This window comes from Gossypium hirsutum, chromosome A10 (genome assembly GCF_007990345.1).
Source record: "Gossypium hirsutum isolate 1008001.06 chromosome A10, Gossypium_hirsutum_v2.1, whole genome shotgun sequence".
NCBI lineage: Eukaryota > Viridiplantae > Streptophyta > Magnoliopsida > Malvales > Malvaceae > Gossypium > Gossypium hirsutum.
The window spans coordinates 102991792-103002716 of record NC_053433.1 but is presented as its reverse complement, the minus strand read 5'-3'; the positions used below and the strand labels follow the sequence as shown (position 1 = coordinate 103002716).

At 34.3% G+C, this 10925-nt stretch overlaps 1 protein-coding gene and 1 pseudogene across 1 annotated transcript; one reads left to right on the top strand and one right to left on the bottom strand.

The window, feature by feature from the left end:
* The first annotated feature begins 229 nt into the window (after positions 1-229).
* Positions 230-1932, top strand: LOC107895475 (G-type lectin S-receptor-like serine/threonine-protein kinase SD2-5; annotated as a pseudogene).
* An 80-nt stretch (positions 1933-2012) lies between these two features.
* Positions 2013-8724, bottom strand: LOC107896574 (elongator complex protein 2). The gene is made up of 10 exons (XM_016821771.2): positions 8477-8724; positions 8274-8361; positions 8061-8146; positions 7718-7871; positions 6512-6672; positions 5609-6280; positions 5058-5379; positions 4382-4599; positions 2920-3097; positions 2013-2580 (listed from the first exon to the last, which is right to left on the bottom strand). The coding sequence occupies exons 1-10, from the start codon at positions 8618-8620 to the stop codon at positions 2087-2089; spliced, it is 2517 nt and encodes an 838-aa protein (XP_016677260.1). The 5' UTR covers positions 8621-8724; the 3' UTR covers positions 2013-2086.
* Positions 8725-10925: the final 2201 nt, after the last annotated feature.

Sequence of the window (10925 nt, the reverse complement as noted above, 5' to 3'; positions counted from 1 at the left end):
CTTCATGGTAAATTTGACTACAGGTCAGAATCCTGGATTAATCCAATTGGATAGTCACCCCCAGGGTATTTGGAACCTGATTATGAGAGATATTGGGAGCAACTTATGGAAGAAATTGTATTCTAGGCCATACGTTTTTAAGGAAAAGTTAGTCTCCTTTAGTAGTAATCGGTCTCATTTCATGCTGAGTTGGCATGATCAATGGTTGCCACTCTTTCTCATTGATCCAAGGGGTTGTCATGAGAATTGTTCCCATTTCTTGGTGATTTCTTAAAACAATTTCTTATTTACTTTTCTGCTTTTTCTCGGTGATTTCTTAGAAGAAAAAAACAATGAACTATTTAGTTTATCAAGTTTGATGCCATTGTTGCAGCAAGTTCTCTCTTCCCTGGAAAGCATTGCCCCCTCTTAGAGAGCAATGTTCATGTATGGGAATATCCGTAGCTACTCTTTACTGATTTTGATTCTACTGATCACAGCAGTTATTGCGGGCTCAATTTTTGATGCTTTTTTTTACCTACTTCTATGCGGTTTACTTGGTCTAGTTGTTTTAGGGGCTTTCTTTTTTCTAAGATCTAGAAATCGGTTCCAACAAGTTGAGGAAGATCATCTCGACAACATGTTAGGAATGCCAACGAGGTTTTCTTATGAAGAGTTGAAGAAAATCACCAAGAATTTTAGCAACAAGCTTGGTGAAGACGGATTTGGGTCTGTATCTCAAGGAACACTGCCTTCGGGTTCTCAAGTTGCAGTGAAACATCTTTTTGGCATTGGTCCAGTTAACAAGTCCTTCGGAGCTGAAGTTCAGACGATTGGAAGCATACACCATTTCAATCTGGTAAGTTTGGTTGGATTTTGTGCTGAAAAGTTCAATAGGCTTTTAGTTTACGAGTACATGGCTAATGGATCATTAGACCGATGGATCTTTAATAAAAACCAGGATCTTTCACTTGATTGGCAAGTTAGAAAGAAGATCATTTTAGATATAGCCAAAGGACTTGCTCATCTTCATGAAGACTGCAACCGAAAGATAATTCACTTAGATATCAAACCTCAAAATATCCTTTTAGATGAGAATTTCAATGCTAAAGTTTCAGATTTTGGGTTATCTAAGCTAATTGAAAAAGATCAAAGTCAAGTTGTTACAAGTATGAGGGGAACCCCAGGTTATATGGCTCCTGAATGGTTAAAGTTTAGTCATAACTGAGAAAGTAGATGTCTATAGCTTGGGTATTATAGTCCTAGAAGTTCTGTGCGGGCGGCGAAACATCGATGGATCTCAACAAGAAGAAGATAGGCATTTATTGAAACTTTTTGGAAGAAAGCAAGAGGAAGGACAACTCTTGGATTTAGTTGATAAGTGCAGCAATGATATGCAGTCAAACGCGTTGAAGTCGTAGAAATGATGAAGGTTGCTGCGTGGTGCTTACAAACTGATTCTGCCAGGAGGCCTTCCATGTCCGCGGTTGTGAAGCTTTTTGAGGGTTCAGTTGATGTTGTAATTGATATGGATGAAGATTTACTAAATGAATTAACACCAGAAGTTGGGGAGAGTTTTGCTACAACAGTTTTACCTTCCATGTTATCTGGGCCAAGGTCATGATCATGGAATGCGTCTGTTCCCAGTTTTAACCAGTCTAAAATTAGTAAAATTGTTGTCAATCCTTCTGCCATGTTCCAAAGCTAGCTTTGAGTGTACTTGTATTCATCCCAACCTTTGGGTCCATAAAGTAAAAGCTACCCAAAAGAAAATCCAAGACTCAAAACGGTAGTGGAAGATTTGTTGGTTTTTATCATAAGATTACATGTACTTTAAAAGGGAAAGTCTAGCAAGAAAGTTCCTATTTTTGCTTCGTAGACTAGACTTCCTATTTTGTTTTTTTGTTTTTTTTTTTCGAAGACTACATACAATTACACGTTCTGAAAGGTTAATCCGCGTATACATTTCACTCCACCCAAAAGACAATGCGTTGTCTCCCCAAATGGGTGACTATGAATGGAATTATAGTAAATGAAATCCAAGGAAAACGAGTTGTATTTTATTTGAGGGGAAAAAAATGGTTATGGTACACCGTAGTTAATCAGATTAGTGAACGATTACCTCATACAACCTCACACAATGATCAGCTCCGCAAGAAGCAAGCTGCAGGTTTGCGCTATTTTCATTGTTCTCAGGGTTCTTCCACGCCAAACGGTTAACTGCAGAAACATGACACATGAAAGGATCAAGCCGTATGATCTGAGCAGTGGCCACACCTGGTGTTGGAATGCTATCATCACTTCTTTCAACATGAAGGCTCCAAATTTGAAGGAGTCCACTCTCCATTCCCACTGCAAGAAGCCCATCATTTCTTTGTCGGTCAAGACCAACCCAAGACAGGGCAGTGACACTACTGTCGAACTGCGGTAAAGTTAAAAGTGGCTTAACCGAAGATGTTTTCTCCACACCCCAGATCTTCACTGTCTTGTCCCTAGAACCTGTCGCAAATTCATGACCAAAAGGGTTCCACGAACATGCCCATATTATTCTTTTATGAGCCTCCTGCCGAGCTACAAGCTTGTAATCAATTTCATCATTGCCTACGGATAGAAACGAGATGATTTAATCTGAAAATTTAACCAGATATAAACATGATCGAGGAATTCAATCAATGCAAAAACCTTCTGCCTTAAATTTCTAATTCCCCGAAAGTATGCAAAAAGATGTAGGTTAACAGTTTTCTCCTGCCTCCCCATTTAGTGATTAGTTTGCTCGAAAAGTAAACAAGCTAAAGAAGTCATTTCTGGGACAACTTTAGCAACAGTTGCCTTTTACAAGACAACAAATATACTTACATGGACTTCTTTCGAAATTAGACCAACTAGATCAAGTACTTAAATGAAACAGTATTATAACACAATTAGTAGATTCCTGAGTACCTGCTCTATTGATTTTGAAAGTGGAGAACTGGCGATCCCTTGAGACTGCCAAAAGAAGGTTGTCATCATGAGAGAACTCCATCTGCGTGACTGTTAAGCTGTGAGACTGCAAGCGACCAACAGCTTTCCATGAACCCACTTGCCATAACCATATTTCTGCTACTGTTGCTGATTGGGCCTGCAGGCGTAGTATAAGAAACAATTGAAAAAAGGACTTAAATTTAACGGTTTATCACTTCAGCACTGCTAAAGCAATGTCATATAGCATTCTTGTTTCAAGAACATTTACACCTCCAACATACCAAACTAACCTCCTAAATTTCAAATATGCATGTTGTTTTTAGAGATTCCAGAACTTACTACTAAGATGTTTCCAATTAGTTTCTCATTAAAAAAAAAATTGGGGAAATTGCAAGATGCGGCCGGTATATATTACTTGTACCATTAACCACAGATAATTTAATAGAAAAAGGAAGCAACAATTACTTTTATGACCCCAATGTTCAATGGGAAAAAGATAACTATGAGTCTATGACATGCGATTTTTATTTGTACAAACAAGACTATGTATAAATTTAATGATAAAAATATACACAATTACTTTATAGTATATATACATCAGTGACCATAAGAAACAACGTTAATTGTGTATAAAATATTGTATTTAGTTCATCCTAAAGACGACAGTATATTTTGAAGGAACCCTAAAGCCTCAACCAACTTACTCAAGCAAAAGAACTCTAAATCCTCAACCAAATTACTCGAGCACTCAAACTAAAGGTTAATAACAATAAACATCAATAGAGCAATACGAAAAATGTATCGAATGAACTTAAAAAACTAGATGCACATTAGTAAAATTTATCTTCTCAATTTTGAACTGCACACAGTATTTTCCATTATATGGTCCCTTGTCCAAAATCAGTGAATTTTTTTACAGATACACGTAGTTGATATTTTTTTGTACTTTTTTACTCTCCTCTTTATCCTATTTATCCATGAACTTAGGGGCTTTGGACTTCTACAAACATGCATATATTTTAGACTAAATATGGGGAGAAAAACTATTTTCTTTTTACCAATTTTACATATTGACATATCCATATCAATAACTATTTCTCTCCATGGTGGCTATTACTAATTATTTTTGTAAGACCACCCTATTTTATTATTCCTCCAAAAATTTCTTTCCCCAATGACTAACAAGATCCACCCTATACAACCTTATCATCAAGAAATAACTGCCAGCTTCTCAGAGTTTTCCCCAAAGTGAAATTTTCATAACAATGTCCCAAAACAAGACATGATAGAAAGCACCCACATTGTGGTTTAACAATCAACGTGAAAAGAGAGGTTAATTCAAAACATAAATGGAAGCAAGATTACATCAAAACACAATCCACCCTACCAAATTCATCAGAATTAAATTTCTAGTGACCCAAACGGAAAGAAAGACATGTACCTTACATGATGAAGCAACAAGCTTTCCCTCATGATCACAGCATAAGGAAAACAGTTCATTTCCATGTCCATAGAGTTTGTGTGATTCTGGCCATAGTGTATGCCATGCAAGTTGATCCTCAATAGGAGGTTCAGTTAAAGCGACTGGAACAGCATCAGGAACAGATTCAAGAGTGTCAAGACCATCATTTCCAAGATTCTCTTGGATCTCATGAGTTGCTGAAAGGGAAAACGTTACTGTCAAATAATTTGCTTATACAAGTTCATGCACATAAACTAATGGAGATAAACTTAGGTCATTACAATTAGCAAGAAATTTCACCATCAAAAGGAAACACAACAAGAGTGATAAGAAGAGCATTAATGTTGCAAAATAATTGTGCTCACAGGCAGTTGTTCAATGTGAAAATCAGATTCAACTGCTCTGTCCACAGACAGCTTGGCAAGGACAGGTTAGTCTGCATCTACAAGTTTCTCAAGGCACAAGCATCTAAAATGGCACATAGGATATCCAAACTAGATAACTAGCTGTATACTCGCAAGGTTTTTTTCTTTATAAAAGAAACCTCTATAAAATCTAAATCATTTATTTATCAAAAAAGTAAAATTATGTTAAATCAGACAAAAAGGGTACATGATATCTCTGTTGGAATGCACGTATGATTTATGAGACTAACCATTTACATATATAGGTTTCTGTGATAGACCAAGAGCAGACATATTGGCACCCAAGACCTGAACATCTGCTTGGACATCTTCAGGAAAACTTGACTGTTCTGAAGTAGCATAATGCAGTGTCTTTAAGAAGGATAAAGGGGCTTCAAACACTCTGGCAACTTTCTCCTCTGCTCCACTGACAAATCGATGGTTCCCTTTTCCTTGAATGACAGTTGCACAATTAATATCATGCCCATGTACTTGAGGTCGGGCAATTTCATTCCAGGAGTCCCCATCACTCTGAGGATCTCGATTGTGCCATGAAGCAAAAATACGAGTTGTCTGCAACAAGAAATTACAACATCAATACTGCCATTTAATTTCATGAAAAATTCAAAGGAATGTAAATTAATTCTATTGATATCAACATCTCGTCTTTAAAATAAATTAATTACAAAAGGGACCCAATATATCAATTGATTGTTTATGTCCATAAATTGTCAATAAAGTTTATAAAATTAAATGATTAAAAAGTTCATAAACTATTTCTTAAAAATGGGTGACATCTCACCTGATCATGACTTACTGACAGCAGGTTACCACACCTTGCCCAAGCAATATCTGTCACTGCTGCAAAATGCCCAGAAGGTACTTTCTGTGGTTGCCAATTATCTGAGCTAACACCAATATTTTTCCACATATGGAATGAGCCACCATACCCGTGTGCCAAGATAGAACGTGCATCTGGGCTCCAATGACCACCATAAAAGCCTAAAGCACAATGACTTAATTCCCCAACAGTGACCACATTCATCCAAATACCAGTTTTCCTCTCAGGTTGCCAGATCATCATAGTCTTATCCATTGATGCAGACAAAATGCTTTGGGGTTGATAGAAGCCAATATCTTCCTCAGCTGCCAGTGAAGGTGGTTGCCACTGTACCGAATATACCCAATCCTCATGTCCAATCAGAAGAGATTCCAAAGATATTTGGTAAGAGAATGAGCCAGCGACAAAAACAGGACCTTCAATGTAAGATGCCAGACCTATTTCACCTCTTTTATATGTACCCTCTATATTGGCTAGAGAACCTCGGAGAGTCAACTTCCATATGCGTATACCTTTGTCCTGAGATGAACTTACAAGTAGAACACTATCGACTTCACCACTGAATATAGGTAACGAGAAGTCTAAACTCCTGATCCAATCCGTATGCCCTTTTAGTTCACATGCGCGTACGAACTGGACATGCAAATTTAAAAGTGAAAAGAAAATTTACTTATGGGCCACAGAGAAATATTCGAGGGCCAAAAATGACATGGTTAAAAAATAAAGGGTGCTATTGGGTATTTTGACACCTTTCAGAATGAATGGCCTTAGATAAAGGAGAATGGAAAAGGGCTTTTCTGTTGAACGATTACCAGCTTGGAATTAAAAACATTTTGAGTTAAAATCAATAGCAGAAGTTGGTACCTTTCCGGTCCTCTCCCCACAATAAAGATAAATCTTGTTATCCAATCCTCCCATTGCCAGGGCTATAAGCCCCGTATTTCCAGGCAGTTGCACAAGTGAAAGTGTTACCATTGGTCTTGAGCCAACAACTAGAGTTTCCAGACATGATAATTTACATTCACCTAAAAGAAAAAACAATCAAGGTTTCAGTGGTTATCAACTATTGTTCAATAATAATTCTTGGAAGAGGATAGCAAATGGTTGATTAACAAAAAAGTTATAAACCTAAATGACAAATTAAACACAGATAGTCATCAAAACATGCTAAAATAAGATTAAAATTGAAGGAGTTCTACAAAAACTGCCTCTAGCTTTGTTGCATCCTGCATTGAAACATCAACACTTTTGTCCAATTAATGCTTGTTTAACAGAACCAAGACATCAAACAGTCTAATGGAAAGTTCAAACAATCCATTCTCTATTCCTCTCATCTCAATCAATTTAAAAATGACCAAGTGAACAAATTGATTCCAGTTTTTAAGAAATGAGCTTTATGAAGCCAATTCATCTAATTGATACATGAACCGGACCTGAATAGCCGAATTCCTCTCAAAGTCGTATAAGGACATTAAATCAAAATGACACATCCATGGTGTAAGAAGAACATATTACTTACAGTTAGCTAACAATCTGTCTAAAACAACAATATCTAAAGAGGATTACAAGTGACACAAGCAGTCTAGACATAGAATGTGTTTCAATCCTTAAAACTTTTTTGCCACGCCATGCAGCATTGTGAGAACACTTCACATAAGAAATTTTTTTAAAAGATAAAGGAGCTGACAAAATATTTTCTCTTTTCCAGAAAAAAAAAAACCCTTTAAAGGGTTACCTCTTGAAAAATAAAGACCTACCTGGCACAAACCCAAACTCAATAATAAAAAGTAAACTTACATCCACAAGAAATAGTATGTAGATTTTATTAGCTAGCCAAGTTAAAAGCTCAATAGACGCAAATATCAAACTCTTAGTAGTTTGAAAACAAACAGAAAGCAACTAATTTCTGAAGCAATTGGAATGCAATATGGTGTATGCATTGGGAATTTGCAGTAGCTATTTTTATAATTGCGGCAAATTACAGAACAGGTGAAAACAAAAGATTTTGAATTAACAATGACAGCAAATGCAAAAAAGGGTTAAATTAAGTTGCATCAAACATTAGCTCACAGCCAGAAGAAGTTGGAAACACAACATCCCATACGAAAACGGTGCCATCAGAAGAAGATGTAGCAAATATTGCATCAGTTTGAGAAACCATAAATCCAGTAATGCATGTTACGCCCTTCTTATGTGATTTTGGCAATTGTAAAACATGCCTCCACTGTAAAAATGGGGAAAAAGAAAAGAATTAAAATAAAGCAATAGTAACAGAAAGATCCAAAGGAAACTAAACATGCCAAACTCTTTCAAAAAAACAAAACTTAAATCTGAAAACAACACCAACTCACTATATTTTGCTTCCTAACTAAGAAAATAAAAATAAAAACTAGAGGAATTGCAGAGTGAATACCTTATTGTCAGCAAGAGAAAGTTCCCATAGGATAATAACACCATCAGCATCTCCAGATAGTAGATAATGCCGCTCTAATTGTTTAGCTGCAAATAACAGAAAGAAAAAATTCACTACCACACCAATGAATTGTTCAAATACCTTAAAAACACTCAAAAAGGTTGAACCTTTTAAGAACAATTTAGTATCAAACCTTTGCACCATTTACTGTACCTTTGAATGCAAACTTATTACTTGGAAGCCAATGAGTGCAATTAACAACTGCCTTATGACCCGGAAGTGTAGTCAAGATCTGAGCAGACTACATCACAAATAAGAAAACAAAGATAAAGCGTTGATCAATAAATAAGAAAAGAAAAATGGAAGAGTCGATCAATAAACAAAGAAAAGAAACAGAGAGAGGTAAAAGGAGAAACCTTGGGACAGAAAATAACAACGGCGTTTTGGGCACCAAAGGAGACCAAATCAGAAGCACCCCATGAAACGTTGTTCACTATTCTGTTGCAACCAGCCCCTATAAACAACCTCTTTACTTCTGTTTTACTGTTGTTAATAGACATTGTTTAAAAAAATGAAAAAAAAAACCAAGAAAGAAGAAAGAACCGAAAGAGTAGAGAAAAGAAATGAAGAGGGTTTAGGGTTTTGAAGGACAGAACTAAGGGCGAAAAAGGACGGACAGAGAAAAGAAAATAAAAAGGTTAAAGTACTTGGGACGTCCCTGTATTATATGGCCGGATCAATTTAGTCCCTCTATTATTAAATGAATCAATATAGTCCATATACAATTAAAAGGATTCAAATAAGTCCAAATCGTAGTAGAGTTAACATTTACTATATAAAAAATATCTTAAAATTTATTTTTTTCAATTACATTTCAATTCCAAATAAACCATGAAAATTTTAAAAATATTATGTAAAATAATAAATGATATATTTTTTATTCAGTGAATATTAACTTTCCACTTTAGTTTTATTTAATTTTTTTTAATAATATAATGATAAAATTGATTCATTTCATAGTGAAAATTAATTCAATCAGGTTCAAAAGAAAAGGGTATAAGATTTGAAGGCTCTTTTACTAAAATATTATAAAAATAAAATGGTTCTAAATGAGTAATTTGGATCTTTATATTTTTTTCTATATCCAATTCCCATAAGTGATTCTCTATCTTGTCATCCTTCTGTCTAACATGTCCTTTCAGAATTCTAAATAACTACTATTGATGATTATTTAAGACCAAAAATTATCTACAGATTTTCAAATCCACATAAATGGTGACAATTTAATGTTGAATTTACTAAAATATTATACATTTCATCATATTTTGAAAAATAATTCTAAACTTATATTGTTTAAATAAATAATTATTTTATAACATTTTGGTAAAAAAATCAAGGTTTGAGAGAAGAATAAAAATATTTAATTGCTTTCACTTAATTATGGAATGTTAAATTTATTGTTGTAAAAAGTTACTTAAATTTTAAACCTATCGAAACTTTTAATTTAGACGTTGATTGATAAAATAAAAAATTAAGTGTTGAAAAAACAAGAATTAAAATACTAAGTATTGAATTTAAGTTATAAATTTTATTTGATATATCTATATACGAAATATAATTTGATTGTTTGATAACTATAAATTATGAATTATGAAAAATTTTATTCTATATTTTATTCTTAATTTCCAAATGTTCCATCAAATTTGAAAGAAAATCAAATTTTAAAAGGTCTTTATAGGTGTCGAGCTCAGTACTATTGAATGTCATATTTTATTTTCGTAAATAGTGTTGATTCCTTAACTATTGGAGAAGACAAACGATTACACTAATTTCGTCACCCTTGGGTGTCAAGTTTAGTATTGTGAGATCGCTGACTACGGTTAGCGACTTCTTACATTTTGGCCCTAAAAATACCTATCATGGCTCATTCTCGTAGGGTTACGATTTATGGGTTAGTATGTTTGCTAACAATTTTCACTGCTTTAAAATGGCAAAGAGGTTAGAAAAATTACATTTTTAGAAATGTGTTAACAACATCGACTCACTTTGTCTAAGCTGTAGGAAAAAATGGATAAGTCTTTTTTATCGAACAAAGTCATTTTGGTGAATTTGTTTCAATACGAGAGCACTTTTACAGTGATCACCCACTTTTGAGAAATATGGTTCCTATTAGCTTAGCCAAATAGCCACAAGCCATTAGTATTGGTAGGACTATATGGTTGCTACCATAAACAAATGGCACCATTAAGTTGTAAAGTTATTGCATTTGGTGGGTATATATGGTTAATGCCACTAATAAATGACATCAAACATTTTGCATTTAATGGGTTCATATGGCTGCTGAAGTAGTCGACAACTACCATTAAATAGTCAAATGTTAGGAGACTAAGAAAAAAAGACAATGTTTATATACACAATGCTGCAACCTTTTTAATCATGGTGGCATAAACAATATATCTACCATATGTGAATTGTTGTATTAGAAGCTTAGATTAATCAAGAGTTAAGGATCGATTTATGTATTTTTTTTCCATAAATTTATAATTATATTACTATTATGTAATTACAACAATTTAGAGTTTAGGTGATGTGAAATTTTACTATCCTAGGAAAAATTTTCATCAAGTTGATGTCTAGTATACATGTCAAATAAATGGTTGAAGCACTAAACTCTAAACGAAATGAATGAAAATAAACATTAGGAAGTTTTTAAATTTGTTTAATCAAAAGTCGCATATACATTTAATACTCAAGAAAAAAGATACCAAAAAATTATCATCCTTGGCCTACTTGATACATCGAATCTCCATCCATCATCTAGAGAAATCTAAGATTAACCTTTACATCTACAAAGTTGGGTCTATC